The sequence below is a fragment of the Felis catus genome, chromosome F2 (assembly GCF_018350175.1).
Source record: "Felis catus isolate Fca126 chromosome F2, F.catus_Fca126_mat1.0, whole genome shotgun sequence".
NCBI classification, from domain to species: domain Eukaryota; kingdom Metazoa; phylum Chordata; class Mammalia; order Carnivora; family Felidae; genus Felis; species Felis catus.
In genome coordinates, this window is record NC_058385.1 from 64,108,102 (window position 1) to 64,131,170 (window position 23,069).

Below are 23,069 nucleotides of genomic sequence, written 5' to 3' on the forward strand. Positions count from 1 at the left end.
CTACGCAGTAAATTTACTACAGTTAAAACTATATACAGTAAGATGCTCCACATTTGCCATTCATTGTAGCAGGAACAGTCACCAGACTTCACTGAAGGAGCAGGATATCATTTCTGTATTCATTTGCATTTTTTTCCTATTTTCCTGGTTCCTATTCTTGTGATGAATTTGAATGGAGTGAAGCTTTACAGGATCTAACAAGAAAGCATTTGGTGATTGCCTAGCATTTTAAAAGTCCAGGATAATTTTTTGTTTTTATTCCATGAGAATCCTTTTTTATTCCATAGGTTAATAAGAAAATGACCAAAGAATCAAGTTAACAGTAATGTTTGTTGAATGAGTTTTCTGTTTTTGACACCATAAAGGTACACAAAAACTTTATGGCTTATGATCTGTTTTGAAAGCAAAATGCAAATACAGCATGCTGTGACATTTCAAGAGCCCAGGCCCTGGAGCTAGAGTGCCAGGGCTCAAATCTGAGTTTTGTCGCTTGTTAGCTGAATGTCTTTGGGCAGTTTTTCCACCTCCTCATGCTTCTGTTTCCTCATGTTTTAAATGGGATTAATATCACCCACTTACTAGGGTTATTGCGAGGAGTAGACAAGTTGATGCATAAGCAACACAATGGATGCCAAAAACCTGTGAGCTGTTATTTGTATTATCATTATCATCATCATTATGTATCAGTAACAAAGTTCAATAGCAATGCAGAGTAATGTCAAAGATGTTGGAAACAGTGTAAGGTTCCTTGTAAATGGGGGATATGTTCAATAAAGAGACGTAGCTTCTTGGTTGCATCATGGGCTCTGGAACCAGACTAACAAGGTGGAAGCCGCTCTGCAGCTTACTTGCTATATGACTTTGGGCAAGTTTTCTAACCTCTCTGAGCTTCAAGTTATTTTTAATATTTAAATTGGAAATGACAGGGGTGCCTGGGTGCTTCAGTCGGTTGAGCGGCCGACTTCCGCTCAGGTCATGATCTCACGGTCCGTGAGTTTGAGCCCCGCGTTGGGCTCTGTGCTGACAGCTCAGAGCCCGGAGCCCGTTTCAGATTCTGTGTCTCCCTCTCTCTCTGCCCCTCCCCCATTCATGCTCTGTCTCTCTCTGTCTCAAAAATAAATAAACATTAAAAAAATAAATAAATAAATTGGAAATGACAAAGGTTGTTATGAGGATTAAATGAATTATTTATAAATTCCTTAGAAAGTTGACTGGTATGCATGTATTTTCACTCTTATGTGGATCCTGAGAAACTTAACAGAAACCCATGGGGGAGGGGAAGGGAAAAAAAGAGGTTAGAGTGGAAGAGAGCCAAAGCATAAGAGACTCTTAAAAACTGAGAACAAACTGAGGGTTGATGGGGGGTGGGAGGGAGGGGAGGGTGGGTGATGGGTATTGAGGAGGGCACCTTTTGGGATGAACACTGGGTGTTGTATGGAAACCAATTTGACAATAAATTTCATGTATTTAAAAAAATAAAAAAATAAAAAAATAAACTTAGACAAAAAAAAAAAAAAAGTTGCCTGATATGAAGTGCCATATATTAGTTTTTAAGTTAATGAATGTGAGTTTAGAGGAAAGGAATATAACAAGGGTAGGATAGTCACAAAACACTTTGTTAGGAGCCAAGGGACTCTGATGTAGGTCTTGAGTGATTCATGGGCTCTAGAGAGAGCGGAGAAGATAGGATTTTTCCAGGGAGAAGAAGTAATATACCCAGGGTCATGGAGGTAAGAAAGGGCAAACTGAGACCAAGAGAGAAGTTGCCCTAATCAGAGGATTTGTACAGGAGATAACAGTTGGAAGGTAGGAAGGGCTGAAATAATTGTTTTTTTGTAAGTAAGGATATGTATCTTCTAGTTACCCATACAAAGTCAGGTTCTAGGACACTGTTAACACACTGAGTTATGGGGTGCTCATCTTAAAATGTAAATCAGATTATATCACTCCTTTGCTCAAACCTTTGCCATTACTTTCCATTATACATAGAATGTGTCATCCTTAACATGGCTTATAAAAGCCCTACATGATGTCTGCCCTCATACTAGCTTCTAGAATTCTAGCTTCCTCCTGTGTCACATTTCTGTTTCCTTAGTACCACAGAGAGTCTTTCCGTTCCTTGAGCACATCACATCCCTTTCCATCTCGGGAACTATATACATGCAGTATCTTCTTTCTGGAATACTTTTCTCCCAGTCTTTCCTGATGAACTGACAGTCATTCTTTAGACTTTGACTTAAATGTTAACTTCCTGAAAAAGGTTTTCCCAGACCTTCCTCACTTTAAGTTGATTCCTTTTGTACTCATTTTCTGTATCTTTCTTTAAATTATTTTTTACATTTTAAATTATATACTCTGTATGTAATTTTTTATTAATTGTGTGTCTTTATTCTGAACCATATGTTCTTTGAGAATAAGGAGTGTGCCTGCTTACTGTCTCCAATACCCTAGAGCTTAGTACAGTACCTGGCACCTAAGAATTCATTTCTCCCCAAATAATGTTGAACAAATGAAAGAAACCTTGAAGTTGGTTTTTTTTTTTTTTTTGGAGCCCGAGCTGAAATTTGACAGGTTATATATTTGAACATGACTCCTCTAAGAATGAAGTTTTGATTTTTAACATTCTTTGTAGCTTTTGTTTCAGTAAATACATCTATATGTGAATTATACAGCAAAAGAAGCAATAAGGTCAATCATGTTTCATATTGTGACCCATTGTTTAACAAACACGCTCATTAGGAATTATTGACAATCGTTAGAGTTATTGATCTGCTTTCTTTTTCTTTCTTTCTTTTTTTTTTTTTATAAAATCTCTAGCATATATAACAAATAAAAATCAGCATGGAGAAAATGTCTTCATCTAACCATTTTATATAATCATTGCCACAGAGTTGCTAAAAACTTACAGTGCCAAATGTGATATCTGAACTCCAAAATGCAGTAACTGTCTCCTTCACCTCAGACCACTGGGGACATAAACACACTGTATAAGTGGGTTTTCTAGGTAATTTTATAAGATCACAGTTTTATTATTTCAAATATTTTAGTAAGAATCTCCTAGTATGTGTTTATAATTCTTGCTTTATTAAACAGAATATGCCAATTACAATATAACCTTTTCTTTGTGATCTATTCATATTTATGTATGTCAGGTTATAATGGCCTATATTACTATCCACATATTATCTGCAGTATTACTTCCTTTTTGTTTGCTGTGATTTGTGTAGGGAAGGTTCTGAATCCCTACTTCCCTATAGAATCACTTTTATTTCTTTGTTTCTCCTGTAAAGTAAACACTTTTTTTTTTTAAGAAGCAATGTTCTTGGTTTCTTGGAGGCCCTTTTTGTGCTTTTTGGTTGTCAGCATGTCCTGGTGTCCTGACTGCCACAAAGATAAAATATTGTGTCTTATTTTACTGTAAGAATTCAATTAGATTATTCCCCAAAAGTGCATCTGAATGTTTGTTTAGCCTCTGTCATTTATATTTATGTAAATTGTGTAGCTGGAGTGAACAATTAATTATATTGTAATATTTAGGAACAATAATGTTTACTTTTATTTAACATTCTTGTATTCTTTTGTGAACTCAGCGTGTAAATGCTCAGATCTGCTAATGATATTTTCTTTATACTTTTAGTGGAAAGCCATGTCAACATTAAAAAGTAGATTATTTCATTATAAAGCTACTGCTGTATAAAATATTTCAGTACCCTTAAGAAATGAGAAGTGGTATTTTTGGATGGTGTTTGCTGGGAACCATCCACTGTAGTAATTAAAGATATTTTAAAATGTTCAAGGTTAAATAGCTTAATAAATAAAGGGAAAAGAACATGTAATTGGCTTCTATTTTCATTTATGTTTTTTTTTTCTTTCTTGTATGTAAAAACTCCTTTACTAAATCATCATTTTGTAAGACTCCCGAAGTATAAAATGGGTATTTTTGTCAGAGCTGATGGTTAGTCAAACAACTGATGTCCATTAATTTTCAGTTAATTTATTAGAACAGTGTGTAATAGTTCAAAACAAATTTTAAAAATAAGATAGTTTTGGAATCCCAAAAGTAGTACAGTTAGTAATTTTTCCAGTGTTAAATAGTTTCGATGTACTAATAATTTATCATTTGAATGGACGCTGTCTCTTTAGGTTTTTGATGAGAATTGTGATGTTTTAGCAATCTCTGTGTTGGTTCATTGTAACATAGTAACTAGAAAGATAAGCACACTCTTACATAAAATATATTACTAGCGGTGAAATAACACTTAATGTTAGCGATTTACTTGAAGATGTATATGTTAAGGCATCTTACGTTAATGGATAAGTGAGAATTCTTTCTAAGGTAACCTTTATCTGAGAACATCATATGTTATTTACTATATTATCATACTTTTGAGAATGAAGTAATCTCTTTTCAAGATATGAAATTTTCCAAATAATGCTATTAATTCCTGTTCCTGGAATGAAAATCACATAATATATCCAGTATATTCTCCATACAGTTGCCTCCTTTTCATTTAGTTTCACAAAAAAATAACAAAGTTACGCTTTTATTCACAGGAGTCCTCATAGTGCTAATTCATTTTCTGAATTCTAGGGCATAACTTTTTTCTTTCTTTCTTTTTTAAGTTTATTTATTTTGGAAGAGACAGAGATATGGGTGAGTGGGGAAAGGACACAGTGAGAGGGAGACAGAGAATCCCAAGTAGGCTTTGCACTGCTATTGCAGAGCCTGATGTCAAACCCAGGGATCTGTGAGATCATGACCTGAGATGAAACCAAGAGTCGATGTCAACTGACTGAGCCACCCAGGTCCCCCTAGTGCATAACTTTTCTTATGAGGAAACAGTAAAGTAGGCAAAGCTTAACAGTGTTTTTTTTTTTTTTTTTCATTTCCAAAAAACTTTTTTTTTTAATGTTTATTTTATTTTTGAGAGACAAACAGGAAGTGGTGGGGGGGAGGCACAGAGAGAGGGAGACACAGAATGCAAACAGGCTCCAGGCTCTGAGCTGTCAGCACAGAACTGGATGCGGGGCTTGAACTCATGAACTGTAAGATCATGACCTGAGCTGAAGTAGTACGTTTAACCGACTGAGCCACCCAGGCGCCCCCCAAAAACTTTTCAATGGCATTTTGCTTGGGCCATCAGAGATATCCTTAATGAATGCCTGAGATAAGTACTATGCAATTAACCCAACATGGCTTTATATATATACATGTACACATGCACATGGATGGATGGATGGATCTACATGTATGCATTTTTATATAACAAAATTTAATATGTTAATCACTTTCAGTACTTATGTATGTTTCTTTTGCTTTAGACATCAGTTCAGTGGAACCTGGTTCTTCAAGTCTAATGGAAACCAATCCCCTGGAATGGCCAGAAAGGCATGTTCTTCAAAATTTGGAAAGTTTTGAAAAAGCTAAACAAAAAATGAGGTAATATTTAAATAGCTCAGTATTTTTAAATGAGCATTTTTTTTCTTAATCCTTAAGTTTAGTGTTTATGAAATACAGGTAGTTTCTAGTTTTATTAAAAGGAAATATATGCAGGGGCGCCTGGGTGGCTCAGTCGGTTAAACATCTGACCAACTCGGTCATGATGTCACAGTTTGTGGGCTCAAGCCCTGCGTCAGGTTCTGTGCTGACAGCTCAGAGCCTAGAGCCTGCTTTGGATTCTGTGTGTGTCTCTCTCTCTCTCTGCCTCTCTCCCCTGCTCACACCCTCTGTCTCTCTCTGTCTCTCAAAAAGTGAATAAAAATGTTTAAAAAATTTAAAAAAAAAAAAAAAGAAGGAAATCTATGCATCCTATAAGCAGTAGGTAGAGTGTTTACAGAGTAGAATGTTGAGAAAGTAACTGTTCTTCCTCACCTTCTACTTGTACCTTCTGGATGTACATAATCATAGTTAACATTTTAGTGGATGCCTTTCCAGACCATATGGGTGTTAGAAAGTAGACTAGAGACAGTCAAGTATCCCCTAAACTGAGAAGGCACTTTGAGATGGAAAAACAAAGCAAGCCACTCCATACCTTCTACACAGTTTTGTTCAGCGTAACTCACTGACAGGGTTTCAGGCTGATGACAATCCAGTGCTTAGCTATTCTCCACAAAGTCTGGACCTTAATCCACAGATTTTGTAGAGTGAGGGGATAGGCAGAGGTCATTGTAAGAGGTCAAAGTGTTTAACATTTAGCAGACCTCATGGAGCCATCTGTGTGCCAGAGGTCAAGAGAGGGGAAGAAACTCTGCTATCTCTACTAGTAGTCTGAACAACTTTAGGGAAGATCAGAACAAGCCTTTCCACATTCTGGTCAGGGCATACGTTAACCTCTGAGAGGCTTGAAACACGAGAGAAGTCGTGGCATGAACTAGATGGAGCCAAAGATGAGATCAGTATTATCAGAACTCCTACATCTGGGATACTTTCTTGACCTTTGCTTTCATCTTTTTTGTTATTGTTTTTTTTTTTTTTTTGATAGCCCTGTTTTAAATTCCTAATAATTCTTTTTTGTTCTCAGCTCCCATTTTTTTCATTAGCAACCTCTTCTTTTATTAATAATGAGAATTCAGGAGATACTAACAGGATGTTAATTGGAATCTTCTTTTAACTTGTTATATCTGTTCCTTGGATATCTCATTATCCTTTGGGTCTGTTCTGTTTGTTCCTCTGGTGTTTTTCTCTTATGTGTATCTTTCCTCCAGTGCCTGTCTGGTGGTCCTTGATTATTTCTAGCTTGGAATTGAGTACCAAGCTGCTTTATATAGGTAGTTGGTGTTTATTTTCTCCAAGTGTAGACCTGTTGCCTGCCTGCTGTCACCTGAATGTTGGGGGTGGGGAGATGCAGGGTGGAACATCCCTGGTAGACTTCACTGTAGGGCACCTGTAAGGGTTCCAAAAGGGAGGCAGCCTTGGTCCTTCACTCAACACTGCAATAACAGGGCTTTATTCTAGGGGCATTGACACTGAGACTGGGACAGACACAGTTCTGGATCTTCGAAGAGAACAGTTTCTCTGTTTTTCACTTGGAGATAAAATTGCAAGGGTAAAGGGAGGTGTGAGAGGATGGTACTTGAACAACTGTTCTAGTAGGGTTCTTAAAATACATTGCCTGATTTCTGCCCGTTGCCACTCAGCCCAAGTGTAGTCTCACCATGGCTTTGTGGGATGGGAGGAAGACAGATTCTACGTTTTTTTGTAGACTTCTCTCTAGCTCTCATTTACATGCTTGCTCTAGTTTATTCCTTTTGTTTGGCCCACCATTTTTTCACCTTTCATTTCTTAACCTTCTTATGAATTTAGTGACTGGCACTTCATCATTGTGATTTCCATTTGTTTTGAGTGGGGAGGTTAACATGTATGTTTAATGCACCATCATCTTGAACTAGAAGCTTGTTTGTCATTCAAGATCTAGACCAAATACCACCTTTCTCTTAAGTCGTTCATAAATGTTGCAACTCAGTGTTCTTTTTCTTCATTAAGCACCCAAGGACTATATCATTACTTCCTTCATGAAACTTGTTTTATTGTACTTTTTATACCTCATTATGCATTGGTGTATCTGTCTCCTTTCACTGCCCTCACCTCCTTCCTCCTACTCAAGGCATACCTGTATACTAAATTACAAGCAGTGATTATGAGTCTATACATTATCATCAGTGAACTCTTTTTAGTATCTCACGATGATATTTACAAAGTCATTGCTCAAATACTTATGAGTGTATCACCATATGGGTAGATATCATCGAATTCTTGGTTAGGAACAAAAGTTATGTTGCAGATATTCAGATTTGTATTTTGTTAAAACAGGCTTAACTGGATCATTAAGGAATATCCCGTAGTGAAATTCAGAAGTCATAAGAATTTGGCTTTGGACAAACTCACCTGTTGTGTGACTTTGTTGCCTCATCTTTAAGATAAGAATAATAATCCCAGTTCTGCTTCCAAGTTGTCAGGTTTTTTTTTGTTTTTTTTTTTTAACGTTTATTTATTTTTGAGACAGAGAGAGACAGAGCATGAACGGGGGAGGGGCAGAGAGAGAGGGAGACACAGAACTGGAAGCAGGCTCCAGGCTCCGAGCCATCAGCCCAGAGCCCGATGCGGGGCTCGAACTCACGGACCGCGAGATCGTGACCTGGCTGAAGTCGGACGCTTAACCGACTGCGCCACCCAGGCGCCCCAAAGTTGTTAGTGTTTAATGAGATAATGTATGAAAAAATACTTTGTAACCTTGAAAACACTGAACAAAATAAAGTGCTATTATTTAATTTATTTATTTAGTTATTTTAACCTAAGTCCTATCCTGTGTATATTTTAGCTATATCTTGGTGGTGTAATTTATCATAAACTGGACTTTTAAATTGCTTTGGGAGGCACCTGAATGGTTCATTTGGTTGAGCATTTGGCTCCTGATTTGGCTCAGGTCATGACCTCGTGGTCCAGGGTATTGAGCTCCCCATAGGGCTCTGTGCTGACAGCATGGAGCCTGCTTGCGATTCTCTCTCTCTCCCTCTCTCTCTCTGCCCCTTCCTTGCTCGTGTGTGTGTGTGTGTGTGTGTGTGTGCATGCGTGCGTATGCACGCATGCTCTATCTCTCAAAAAAAAAACACAAAAAAAATTTAAAATATTGCTTTGATATCCTTGTGTCCAGGGTTCTATGTAAATGCAAATTATACACATCCCCATTGCATCTAGCCTGTAAGATGACTGGGAGTTATATTCATTAAGAAACCTTTGTGAGTCACTGTTAGAGAATAGCTATGTAGAAATTAAATTAAACTCATAATGTAGCTCCTGCCCTCCTAGGGAATGAAGTTTGGAGAAAATATTTGTGTATTTTCTTGTTTCACTCTTTTTATTAGATTTATATTTTCAATTTAAAAATAAAGGGGATAGGAGGGGGAGAGGGGCACTGTTGGTAGATTATTGATCTTTAATGTATAGAAATAGGAGTCTAAAACCATAATGTCAACATTTTAATCATATAATCGCCACTAAAAATGCTGAATTGGAGTAATAAAATAATCAGGGAATAGGTGAATTACTATGAAGTCAGGAAATTAATTTTCTGTGCAGGTATTGAAAGATTTGCACTTTGGTGACAGCGCAGTAGCATGATCTGTGATAGTGCTTGATAAAACCGTTAGCATTCTCTGGAACTACAGTATTTTCCTTTTTCTAGTTTTTAAACTTCTGTGAGTTTTTGGGTCCTTCGCAGAGTGATAGAGTAGAAATAGTACCTAATCAGAGTCACTCTAGTTCTGACTGTCATTTTATTTTATTTTTTATTTTTTTTTAACGTTTATTTATTTTTGAGACAGAGACAGAGCATGAACGGGGGAGGGGCAGAGAGAGAGGGAGACCCAGAATCCGAAACAGGCTCCAGGCTCTGAGCAGTCAGCACAGAGCCTGACGTGGGGCTCGAACCCACGGACCGCGAGATCATGACCTGAGCCGAAGTCGGACGCTTAACCGACTGAGCCACCCAGGTGCCCCCTGACTGTCATTTTAAATGGCTGTGTCACCCTGGGCTTATGGCTTGTAATGCAAACCAATGTGTGTTAGTATCTTTATCTGAAAATTAGTAATAATGATTGTTTTCTGGGCTTGGTATGCTGACTTTCACTTTAGAAAGTACTTATTTTCAGGTGGTAACTTCATTTTGAGAGAAGAACTATTCTGTCTTTGTTAAGGAAATTTGTGAGGATTAAGAACATATTGTATGTAAAGTAGTTTGAGAAGTATAAACTCTTGTATATATTTCAACTGTAATAATGATTCACTGCTTATTCATAATGTTATAATCATGGCTAAGAGAAACCTTGGGGAGATTTCTGATTACTGTCTCATTTCATGGTTGTGCCTCAGGTAATCTTTCAAATTCATAGAAAATTGGAACATTTAGTCCCTACTGTCAAAATTTACGAGATTATGGGGTTTCCGAACGTACAAAAAAGTTTAGATTTAAGTTTTATAGAATTGATGACTTCACACTCCTAAATAATCATGCCATCACTTATAAAGAATAGAATTATGTTTATATTAGTTAAGTAGTAGCATTATTGTTGTGGTAACTGCAAGTTTCACCGTGGCCTACAGGTTTTTAAAAATATACTTGTATACTAAATGATTCACAAAGATTTTACATTATTTTCTTTCCTAAATAATAGTTCTGTAGTTTTCTTTGTCTGTTGTTCTCGTTTCTGCTCACATCACCTTTTCCTGACTACGGTGCATTCTAATCCATTTTTAATTAATCTACATAACACTATTTCTCAGAACTGGCTCATTACCTCGTTCATCTGAACAGTTGCTGGGCCACAAAGAGGGTCCACGGGATTCTGTCACCTTATTGGATGCTAAGGAATTGCTGAAATTCTTTACTTCAGATGGATTACCAGTTGGAGATCTTCAACCTTTACAGATTCAAAAGGGGTAAGTTATAAACTTGTAATTGCCAGTTAACTTCTTAAAAATCATTTGTAAAGCACATCGCATCTCATTTCTTTAGTCAGTTGATGCCCTCTGCTGCTTAGGCAAAATTCTCAAGGATGATCCCAGTGTTCCTAACATTTTACCTTAGCCAATGTGCTACTGTTTTGTGGTATTGAATATAAGGAAAACAAGAAAGCAACCTCTGTTTACTCCCTGTAGAAGTCAGTAGCTTCTACTTTGTATACAAAGGACAATGCTTATTTAGAAAGAATTATAATTTGACTTGTAAAAAAGTTTTAATTTTTTTATCTGCGTTATTCTTTGGTTTTGATTTTGCCATTACCTGTCATGACACTGTCAGTCATGCCCAATATTAGCAAAAAGCACAGCCTTTCAACTGAAGAGAATGGAAAAGTACAATAAAAATGTTTTTGAAACTGTAATATTACTAAGAACTCAGTGTCTATATGAATAGTTTATAACTGATTTGACTTCCAAGACAACTTCCATTAAATTACTAGTTAATATAATACTGGATGTTGCTAAAGTTGACTTAATGAATAGGTACAATTGTGACTTCGGTTACTCATGAGATTTGAATCATTTGTTCACCATCCCGATTTCTTTTTAATGTTAATCCATTATTTTGAAAACCTCCCAGAGGACCTTAAAAATTATAGATCACTTTAATCACTTTTACAAAACTTGTTTTGGCAAATATTGATTTTAAAGGTAAATTTTGGAAGGCATTTCTTTCAAGGTAGTTATATTTCACAAATAATCCTGGAGCTCATTGCTTTTATGTGCATGTTCATGAGAGGGAGGCAGGGAGGGAGAGAGAGGGAGAGAGAAAAGGAACAACTTTGAAAACTTGAGGATCTTAATAATTCTGGGTCTTAATGACTTAATGATCTTAGTGACGTAAAAATTGTGTGATTTTTTCCTTCCTCATAACTTTGAGAGATTGATAATCTTTTTCATGGGAATCAAGAAAGTGAAGAATTATATACACATTTTCATTTATTTAGCTATTGGGTTATTGTCCTTCCGGATCATTAAATGTGAATTGACAAAGTCAGATGGATTTGCCAAAACTGAATTCTATAGATTTTGCTCTTTTGAACAGAGTGTCTTTCTAAATGCACTGATGGAGGATATACTCATAGTGGAGATATACTTTTTTTTTTTTTTGGTAATTTTCGGGCAATTTACTTAGGAAAATTTGATATGGTTCCTCGGTGTTAGAATGACATCATTATCCAATATATCTTCTATTAATGTTAAAGTCGAACCATGAGCTTTCGTAACAATGAATCAAGAACCTGTGGATTCTTACTAAAATGTCTGCGTATGCAAGGAGCTGTTGAAATGTTAAAGTATAGGCATGACTCCTGTGTGTATACCGAAGAAATATTAAACACTGACAAAATACATATTTATTGAAACATTTCTTTTAGAAAGAACAAGTTCTGAGTAAAATTAAAGAAAAACACATAAAGTTGCTAAGAGGGTTGAAATAAGAAATGAGACACATGGGTAAAGGGAAGAAGTGAAATGCTAGGTGCCTGAATTGTTTTATATCAAGAAGTCATTCGTTTAATAATGAGTCATCAAAATACTGGGGTCATTAAATTAGTGTTACTAATTAGTGTTACTTTTTGTGGAACACTTTAAATGGACGAGTTAGAATATAATTCTGTTTTTAGGGCTCATTACTTAGCATATGCCTTACATTTTAATGTAATAATTTCAAATGCTTATTAATAGCAACCTAGGTAATTTTCAGTGGCAAGCGGGCAGTTTTTATTACTAAAACCATGGGGGGGAAATGTGAGAGAGCACAAGTATTTATGGTACTGTACAACCTGCTTGCCTTTCTATGTGCCATTTCCAAGTTTTCATTCTATTGACAATGAAAGGCCACCACTGCATTGTTCTCCCATTCCCATATAACCTATTCTCCATCAGGAACATGATCCTGAGCATTGGAACAGTGCCTCTCAGCTCAGGCAGAGAAGCAGGGGTTGGTGGGAGTGGGCCACCTACCAGAATTATCAGAAGAGCTTAACCTAATTGCAGTGACCTTTTTCTTCCTGAGATTTTGATACACCCCTGCAGGTCTGCATGTGGATGGGGTTGAGCATGAATATTTTATGTAAGCTCACCATATGATTAGTTCTCACCTACCTGCTGATTGAAAAACTACTTCAGAAGCAGAATTGAAGTCAGCAGTCTCTGTATCCTCTGGTATTTAACAGGATGCTAACTCTTAAAGTAGGTGTCAAGATGACTGCATTTCCAGGCAAAGAAAAATCTGGATCCCTTATAGTAGGAAGTAAATACTTTGTTACCAAAAATTTCAAATTAACTTTATTCCTCCACAAAAAAGAATTTCACTAAATGCATAAACATTAGGTGACTACACCAGGAAAAAAAATTCCTTCAGAGATAATGCAGCTTCTCAAATTTCCACTATAAATCATTTTTCATTCTTGATTTATCCATTTCTCAAAATAGTTTTGTGAAGTAAATAATAAAGAACATCATGACTTCAGAAACTTGAGGCACAGAAAATGCAAGTGACAAACCCACTTAAGGCTTAACTTTGTTTGATTTCCTTCTTAAGCTTTCTGATGTTACTTACACTTTATCCCATAGAAGATTCAATTATGGAGAAGGAAGTCAGATTTCTTCCTTTAGGTACCTTCTTGAACTTTCTCTTTGTCACTAAATAAACGTTAAATACAAATGAAAAACTTTTTGTTTTAGGGAAAAGACTTTTGTTCTGACACCGGAACTTAGTCCTCGGAAACTTCAGGGTTTACCTTTTGAAAAAGCCTCAGTATGTCATTATCATGGAATTGAGTAAGTTTTTATTTACACCTTACTCTTCTGTGTGTTGCTGATGAAGCTTTTCTTATGTGAGTGTAAAAGGTATCTGCACCAAAATGGTATAAATTGAGATACAGAGTCAAAGAGAAAGTCTATCAAAAAGCGTTATAAAGCAAAACAGTGCATACACAAATTAAGAAATTGTCTTCGACTGTAAAAAAAAAAAGTTATGTGTGATGATTAATCAGTTTTTATAGCATTTAAACATTCTGTTATTAATTACCAGATATTTTAATCAAAATTATTGTGGTCCCTGTGTTATAAATGTGTAATTATACTAGTGGTCACATTAATATTCCCTGTTCACTAATTACATTGTAATTGCTCAGTAACTATTAGATGAATGTGTTCCCATTTGTAACACATTAATTGTGTATAAATTTTTATAGTATTTTAATTGACCAGTCCGAATAAAATTTCAAAGGATTCTTTTGCATAAAGGTATTAAAAGTTTCTGAGCTAATGTGCACATCTACCATTTTCACAAGAAAAAGAACTGGAATAATGATGATAAAATATTTTATGATAAATTTTCAAGCCTTGATGATTCATTTTGCAAAATATTTTACGTGCATAAAGCAAAACTTATTTTCTATTGGTTTTCCATAAGTGAATAAGGACTTGATTTTACCTTAACGTTTAAGAAGCAACTTTATCAGTGATCACCTGAAGCATGCTATTTTGATTGGCTTCTAAACTTTTTTTTTTTTTTTATTTTTCTTTCAATGTTTGTGTGAGAGCAAGGGAGAGACAAGTGAGTGGGAGAGGGGCAGAGAAAGAGGGAGGCAGGGAAACCGAAAGAGGCTCCAGACTCTGAGCTGTCAGCAGAGCCCAATGCAAGCTATGCAGGGCTCGAACCCACGAACCGGAAGATCATGACGGGAGCCAAAGTTGGACGCTTACCCGACTAAGCCAGCCAGGTGCCCCGGCTTGTAAACTTAATGTTTATTTCACATAAACTTTAAAAATACTTTTCTGAAGGTCATTCACTCAGGGGCTAAAGATACAAAAGATAATTGTTTCCCTAAGAAGCATATACTCTGTAGAGGAGAAAGAAAAAAAACACATAAGGTTAGTAGAATATAAGTAGTGTTAAAATACAGATGTCTGCTGAGTGGATGGAAGAAATAAATGGCAGGAAGTATTTGAGAGTATTTCAAAGAGGAAATCTGAACTAAATTTTAAAGAATGAATAGGAGATTACCTGACAAAAAAGGCAATGTCTGGGTAGCAGCAAAGTGCAGAGGTACAGATTCTAGGAAGTGAAACCACATTTTTGTTTCTGACTAAGAGAGATAAACATATTGTTCTGTAATGAGACCAAATCATGACGTCTGAAGGTCACTAGTGACATGGGAGGAAAGTTGATCTTTACTTTTGAGGAGTAAAAAACCTTTATTTTTACTTTTAAAGCATGAGGTTATATGCTTGGGTTTGTGCCATTGGAAGAAATCTCACTGGCTTTTGATAAATTGAGTTGAAGTATTTCAAGCAGGAGATGTTGAAGGACTAAAATACTATCCAGGCAGTGAAAATAGAAAGGAGATTTACAAACTTAAAGCTCTCTAAAGAACTTTAGGCCAAGTAGATGGTGGGGATGAGAAGGAAGGAGATAGCAAGAATTTCTTTAGGGTTTCTAGCTTAGACACACTGGAAGGATGTTGGTGCAACTGAGAAAATACAGATGGTTACCCAACACGTCATTCTAGGCATATTTAGGTTCCATGCTATATTTGAATAAGATTTATTTCATTTAAAGAGTATGTATGTAAATTTGACACTAGAGGCAAAATATCCAGTTATTTTCAAGCATCAAAATTAAACTCCCCATTAAAGTCAGGTGCCAGAAAAAGATACCGCCCTCACTGGTTTTTTTTTTTCCTCCGTCAACCATTGTTCTGAATGTTTCTGTTTTAACCATTGTTTGGGCCAATCAATTAAAATAAGGAAAACAAGAAAGGTTAAAGAAGTTGTATGTATTGAAAAGGAGACCATAAGAAGTTTTTGTTTTTGTTTTTTGTTTGACACAGAAGAGACCTGAAAAATTATTAGAAGTGATAGAATTTGAAAAGTGGCCCGTGATGAAACATTTACAAGTCTAGTTTACCTCTCAACCAACCATTTCCCATTTTAAACACTCCAAAAAAAGATCTCATTCAAAATAGCAAATAAAACCATAAATATTAGAAGTATTTTTGCAAGACATATAGAATGGAAAAAATTGCAAATACTCTATATTAGGGGACCTAAAAGCAACGTTGATTACTTAGGGGAAACATCCTTGTTTCCCTATGCACAGATTCCATATTCTAAAGGCATCAGTTCTTCTGGAATACATGTAAATATTTAATATAATTTTTAACCTTGAACCTTTGGATGAAATAATTCTTTAATTTATCTGGTAAGCCTCCTCCCTTTTATTTAAAGAATGAGATACATTTTATCATATAACCAGAAAATTTTATTGTAAAGCTAGACCTAAATAGGAAGTCCAAGGAAAAAAGCAAGTACACATTGGAATTTGATCTAATAGAGGAAGAATTTCAAATCAGAGAGCAAAAAGTGAAATATTCAGTAGATAATAGTGAGAACATGATTAAATACACAAATAAAAATAAATTAATTTAAAATGATTCTTAATTCACACCAAATATCAAAATAAATCCCAGATGTATTCAGAATTAAAAGTGAAAAATTGTGAAAGGAAAGAACTAGCATAAAATGTAGGGGAACATCTGTCCTAAATACAGGGAAGACTTTTTTATTCATTCTTCTAAAAAAGAAAAGAATGATGTCTCCGAATTTTAAAACAGTGGCGTCAGTAATCAACAGAAACAAAAGAAATCCTTAAAGTGAGGATTAAACTGAGGAAAATATTGTTGAACATAAATGAGAAGGTATTTTCTTTTGTGGTTACAGAATGCTTTCAAACCAGTGAGAAAATAAAATAAATGCCCCTGTGGAAAAGCTGGCAAAATCTTGAGCTCTGTGTTTATCAAAGAGGAAATACAAATGACTGATACACATGGCAAATTGTTTTTATCAACTCTTTTTTTATTTGCTTTTCAGTTTACATCCTTAATGTAAATAGAAACAACGGGGAGGGTGCTTTTCACTTACAAAGTCCCGGTAGTAGTTAAGGAACAGGAAGGAGTAAGCCGGCTTCTAGAAGTATAATTGTTACACCCTGTGTGGAGGGCTGCTCAGTAATTTAGCAAAACCCACGCAAATGTTTATAACATCAGGTTGATTCATTTAGCCTAATGGAAAAAAAAGTGATGTACACTGAAAGTTGTTATGCAAGGGTATTTTCCACAAGGTTACTTAAAACAAGAAACATTGGGAATGTCTAACTGTAGGGGCTTGGTTCAATACATTATAGTATATCCATAAAATAAAATTCTGTGCAGCCACCAAAGTGGCTAACATTAAAGAAGGCTGATGAATATTGACAAGTATATGGAACAATCAGAACTGTCATACGTTGCTGGTGGGGGTATGAAATGATGGATCTACTCCAGAGAAGGATCTGGCAGGTTCGTTATAAAACTAAACATACTCAGATCCTATGGCTCAGCAGTTCCAACACTAGGCATTTTCCTAAGAGAAAGAAATCACAACTCCACAGGAAGACTTGAACAAGATGGTCCAGAGCAGTTTTATCCGTAATGGCCCCAGATTGGAAACAGCCTAGGGGTAGGGCAGTACAGTGGATAAAAAAGCTGGTGTATGTATGGAAAGCAATACTACAAAAACAACATGCTGTTACATGCAATAACATTGCACTTTTGTCTGTGTGTGGAAAAACAGTTGAAGTAAGAAGTTGAGGAGTTTAAAACGAGCAATAGGGAGCTACCCACCCCCATAAACAAACAAATCTTTCTGTGACTCAGTTTCCTTTACATTTGTGGTCCTTAATCTGAGGACATGGAGATCACACTAATGAAGTTGTTGTAGGAGGTGGGCACAATGAATCCAGAAGATTTGGGTATATAGTGTGGGGGGCCTATTCTGTTCAACATGGGTAATGTATCTGCTTGGGACAAAATTCCAGTGGAATTTTAACGTAAACATGAAGCTGAAAGGAGAGTTCTCTCTTTCTCATGTTGCTATAAACTTTTAGACTCCTTGAGCTCCTCTATACCCAGACATAAGGAATACTTGGAAAAAATGCATATAAACTGTTCAAGTACAAATCAATGTTTTCTTAAGGCAAAATGAAATCTATCCTCTGTTGGCTCATTTGTCTGCTTTTTCACCTATTTTATCCTGGAGTGTTAGGTACCACTGATTGTAAGATGCACTGTTTTCTTTAACAACAAATTAAACTCTGCTGTCAAACTGTGACAGTTGGCCACACCAGCCTCCTGTTGCTTTCAGATTTCTTTCATCTACCCCAAGAGATCTGGCAGTTTCTCCTGCCTTCATTGACATTGCTTGGTGTGTGCTAGGCAGTACCTTGCCTGTTATGTAGTTACCAAACAAAAATAGCCTCGTCTTCTTGGAGGTATTTTTCTTTCTTTGGATGCATAAAAGCATTTGGTTATGGTTTTGCAAGAAAATATTAGAAGTGTAAGTCATTCATCCAACTCCGAATATTCACTTCACTAATATCAAATGTGCACCCTGCTATTCTGTTTCTGTTCCTTTCTTATTTACAAAGTACTTTTTGTTTCAGTACCGGATCATTGTATAATCATTTGAAGACATTTTAAATGGCACAGTCCACAGGCACAGTACACATAATTCAGTTGAAGGAATGACATTATGAACAGCTGTGATCAAGAGATGTTAAAACTGGAAGGAAAATATCTGCATGTTAGAATTAAAATCTCAGAGTAGAAAAAAATATTCATTTGTTTTTTTTTTCTCAAAAATTTTCTCTGGGCTCATCAGGCATTACATTACCTCTTGCCTACAACCTTTCTTAACACTCATGGTTCTTAATTTTGTTCTAGATTCTGTCGGTTGCCCAGAATAGAAATAGGACTCATCAGCGATCGTTAGGGTTACTGCTGATTTTTTTAAATTTTTTTTTTCAACGTTTTTATTTTTATTTTTGGGACAGAGAGAGACAGAGCATGAACGGGCGAGGGGCAGAGAGAGAGGGAGACACAGAATCTGAAACAGGCTCCAGGCTCTGAGCCATCAGCCCAGAGCCCGATGCGGGGCTCGAACTCACGGACCGCGAGATCGTGACCTGGCTGAAGTCGGACGCTTAACCGACTGCGCCACCCAGGCGCCCCAGGGTTACTGCTGATTTTTAATGAAATGTGTTTTATTAAACAAGAGACTGGAGAAAGATATTACAGAACCGAGAGACCCGTTGGGCCCCCAACTTCACATTCTGACTTGGGAGCTCAGTGTTCTCCCCTGTGAAAGCAAACTACTGGGTTAGATCAGAGATTTTCGGTCCTAGCTATGCCTTACAGTCACCTGGACGGCTTTTGAAAAAACGCGCACGACTGGGTTTCACCCCAGACCAGTTAAATCAGAAACCTGGGCATGTAGATCTGGTATCTATCTCGTAATAGCTCTTCTGGTGATTTTGATGGTCAGCCATGGATTGACTGATCCCCAGGCGTGATGATTCTTCCAACTTTCATAAGATACTACACTAAATTGGTTGAAGTCAGGTTCTGAACTCACCAACCGGGGTCTGAAATCCTGGCGAGGCTGCATATTATCAGCACACTGTAAGGTTTGCTGTGGTAGAAAGTAAACCTGCCGCTGCTGCTGCTGCTGCTGCTGCTGACGATAATAAGAGCAAGAGCAGCCTACATTTATTCACTGCTTTGCTTGCATGTTCTAGGCACTGATTCTGAGTGCTTACATGTTCCTGTTCAAGGAATCCTCACAGTGGCTCTTGGAGATGACTGGTGTCAATCTCATTTTGCAAATGAGGCAGCAGAAGCATAGATAAAAGTTAAGCAATTTGGCCAAGTCCAAACAGCTAATCAGTGGTGGAGCCAGATTTAAATAAATCCAGGGAGTCCGGCTCTTCAAAATCAAATATGAAAGTGTCACAAGGGATAGAAAAAGTCCTTAAAGCCTCTGTCAGGCAATCAGATGTTAGGGTAATGATATACTCCCTGGGAGTTGAACTAAAAGCTTGTGGACCCAAAGTTCTGATTTTAGGGAACGTCTTAGAATTTTATAAGCCAAGAGGACGGATTGTAAAGAAAGGTTTTAATTTTTATGGTCCATCCATCATGTATGTGAAGCCATTTGTGTTTCCCTGATGCAGCTGTAGCAGGGGAGAAAGGGAAGAAAGAGTATTCCAAGGCCGCATACCTCTTAGGTGACTTTCCTGATATGCTTATTTGTTGTACTTAACAACATGTAATTTCTTTATGTCCAGAAGCATTCACTGAGCTAACTTCTCATTGATTCCTTGAATCAGATTTGGCTAGAAACCAGATGCACAGGGGCAGTTGAAGTTGTTTGAAGAAAAATCTGTCAATCAGCAGTAAAGGGGGGAAGTGAGTTTCAAAGAAAAATTCTAAATGTTCTGAGCTGTGTTTGGTGAGCCAGTTAGAATACCTTTATACCCTTTTCATCTTTGTGTTGAAAATACACTTGCCCTTTCTAACAAAAGTCAGCATTTCGTGTTGTTACATATCAACCATACTGAGGAATCAGAGGTTGGTAGAGATTTAAAGAGTATTAAGACAGCAACTCTATTATTTTGAAAATAAGCCAGAGGATTAGCTTAATCTGTTGCCCAGAAATAGTCAAAGAGGAATCAGATCGTACTTCAAAATTTTTAATCTTTTGCCACGTCATCTAGCAGACTTGAAAAAACTGAACTTGTGAGGGAAGTCAGCCGTTTGCTCAATAATTATTAGGAATTTAAAGTAAGAGGTTTTCAAGTGAATGTTCCGCCGTTTCCTAATTGGCAGGGGAAGGCGGTTGCCGTCCTGGAGACTGTGATTTTAATGGTCTTTCTCTTGTTCAGATATTGTTTGGATGACCGAAAAGCACTAGAAAGAGACGGGGGATTTTCTGAACTTCAGTCTCGTCTTATTCGTTATGAAACCCAGACCACCTGCACCAGAGAGGGTTTTCCGGTGCCCACGGTGTTGAGCCCTCTTCCATCACCTGCAGTCTTGTCAGAGCCTGGAAGCGTCCCTGACGGAGAAGCTCCACAAAGTGAGCTCCGAACTGAAGTGTCTCGATTGAAAAGGAGATCAAAAGATCTAAATTGCCTTTATCCCCCCAAAAGGTGATATGTTAAGTACATAAAAATAGTCTCTTGACAGAAAGTGTTAGTGCCTAGAGTACTCTTTTATTTATTTATTTATTTATTTATTTATTTGACTTTTATTTTTAAACATTTTTTTGACAGAGAGCAAGAGTGTGAGCGGGGAAGGGGGGCAGGGGGAGGGGGGAGAGAGAGAGAGAGAGAGAGAGAGAGAGAGAGAGAGAGAGAGAGAGGATCCCAAGCAAGTTCCATACTCAGTGTGGAGCCAGACACAGGGCTCAGCTCCATCCCGCAGCTCCAGGATCATGACCTGAAGAGTTGGATGCTCAACTGACTGAGCCATATTAGTCCTTCCTATTTTTAAGTAGCTTTCTGCATAGATCTTAGATTAATTCCTTCATATCAGGAATTTTGTTTTCATCGTGAGCAGTTGTATTTACGCTTGTAAGTTATAAAAAGACTTGACTTGGAATTTCTTGCTTTCTATGCAAATATACAGTCTGTTAGCATGATGGACCCTAAAGTGGTCAAGCCATGCAACACTTACCGGAAGCAGCAGAACTGCTTTGTGGAAGAGGGGGTTTGCGGATGGCAGCTTTCCTCCTGTCTGCCTGCCTCCTCCCACTGCTTTCTGCCTGCCCTGGCCCCTTCAACAGGGACTTCCATTGTTTCACGTAAAATATAGCTTAAAACACTGCATAATATTATACGAAACTTTTCCAGACCCTTTTTTTGCTAGCTAAGGAAAATGTCCAAATACTGGAACAGAAGTTTTCGTAAACACTCTGAATTCTGTTGGATTCGTAGATCTTTAGTACCTTTGTCAAATTTAGGTCTTTGGCATCTACAGCAAGCTTTAAATTTTTATCGTATGTATGTAAATCTTTCAAAAATTAGGAAATATGTTAAAGTGAGACTTTCAGATCTTTTTTTTTTTTTTGGAGCAGTTAGAAATATTAGAATACTATTTCCCTGATATGGAATAACCAAATTATCATTTTTTTAATTAAAAATTTTTTTCTAATGTTATTTATTTTTGAGAGAGAGACAGAGCATGAGAGGGGGAGGGGCAGAGAGAGAGACACACACACACACACACGAAATCTGAAGCAGGCTCCAGGCTCTGAGCTGTCAGCACAGAATATGATGTGGGGCTGGAACCCACGAACCTTGAGATCATGACCTGAAGTCAGATGCTTAACCAACTGAGCCACTCAGATGCCCATGTAATAACTAAATTATTTTTATGAGGACTTTATAAATTCATGGTACTTTTTATACATGATAAACCTAAAAAGCAAATCTGTTAACATTTCCTATACTGTATTTTGTAGCAATGTTTTTTATTCTGACTTGAGACTAATAATAAGATATGTGTTCTGGAAAAGAAAGAACACTGTGGTCTGTGGGTTAGCAGAATTGAAGGATATGAGACCCTATCTTGTAAAAGGAAATTTAAACATTTTAGAGAGATGGAACCATGATCCAATTTTAGTTTCATTTGTATTTGACACTTATTTTGCCCAGGTAATTGCATGGGTACAATAAGTATAGGTTATGGTTTCTTTGTCAAAATTATCTTTATAGAAAAGCATAAGTACTTATGCTGATTATTAAATTGACAAATATCACCACCTGGAGTTCCAGAGCTGATTGAGGTGAGAAGTTGTAAATTGACAGGGCTGGCAACAGCATACTCCTCGTTGCTTTTCCTCCTAGCTGAAATTCTCGTTTGTTGTTCCTTGCTTTGTATGTTTTAGTCACTCATTTGAAGAACTAAGAGAGCAACTGTATAGTTGTCAGTTACTTAAGGCAGTAGCAGCAAGAAATCTTGTTTGCTTTTCTTAGGTTTATGTTTCAGTGGATATAGTTGTCACATTTAGGACAGAAAACGGGCCTCATTGTTGATTCACTTCATTTGTGTTTTTGATATATTTCTCCACAATAGACTTGTGAAGTCTGAAAGTTCAGATTCTCTTCTTTCTCAGACAAGTGGCAGCACTAATCCTCATCATCATGCAGTGACGTCCAGAAAACCACGAGCAGAGCGATCATCATCTGTGACCTGTCCATCTGTTCCAGTTCTTAGCAATGAAACTTCAAAAGTCACTACAAAAGCCAGTTGTGGTCAAAAAAGTGTGCATGGATCAAAAACATCAAGGCAAATTAAGGAATCAAGATCACAGAAACACACACGGGTAAAGATTTCTTTCCTGTCTCTTAGTTCTACATGGGAAGAAATTCCTGTACTTAGTTCATTTAAAATGTATGTCTAAAAATTTTATGAATGGAATAACATGGTATCTGTAATGTACTTTAAAATAATCCAACATAAGAAAGATGATGGATAAGTGGGCAGAGGTATAAATGAAATTAGCCACAAATTGATCCTTATTGAAACTGATATATTGAAATAAGGATTCATTATAAAATGTTCTACTTTTCAGTGTTTGAAATGTTCCATAATAAAAAATAAATACACTTATGTACATCTCTACTGTATGTAGCCTTTACACTCAGATTTTGTTTGAGAATTCA

The 23,069-nt window shown here is 36.7% G+C and overlaps 1 protein-coding gene across 3 annotated transcripts in view; it reads left to right on the forward strand.

Annotated features, from left to right (window-relative positions):
* MTBP (MDM2 binding protein) overlaps positions 1–23,069 on the forward strand; it is an 80,183-nt gene that overhangs the window by 52,154 nt on the left and 4,960 nt on the right. Inside the window, exons 15-19 of one of the 3 annotated variants that reach the window (XM_019823074.3) lie at positions 5,323–5,440; positions 10,280–10,435; positions 13,205–13,300; positions 20,286–20,552; positions 22,520–22,694. In XM_019823074.3, coding sequence (XP_019678633.2) covers positions 5,323–5,440; positions 10,280–10,435; positions 13,205–13,300; positions 20,286–20,552; positions 22,520–22,556 — 674 coding nt within the window. In that variant the 3' untranslated portion in view covers positions 22,557–22,694. Of the gene's footprint in view, positions 1–5,322; positions 5,441–10,279; positions 10,436–13,204; positions 13,301–20,285; positions 20,553–22,479; positions 22,730–23,069 lie in introns of those variants that run through there. The other 2 variants (XM_004000088.5, XM_019823073.3) reach the window with 2 other exon arrangements.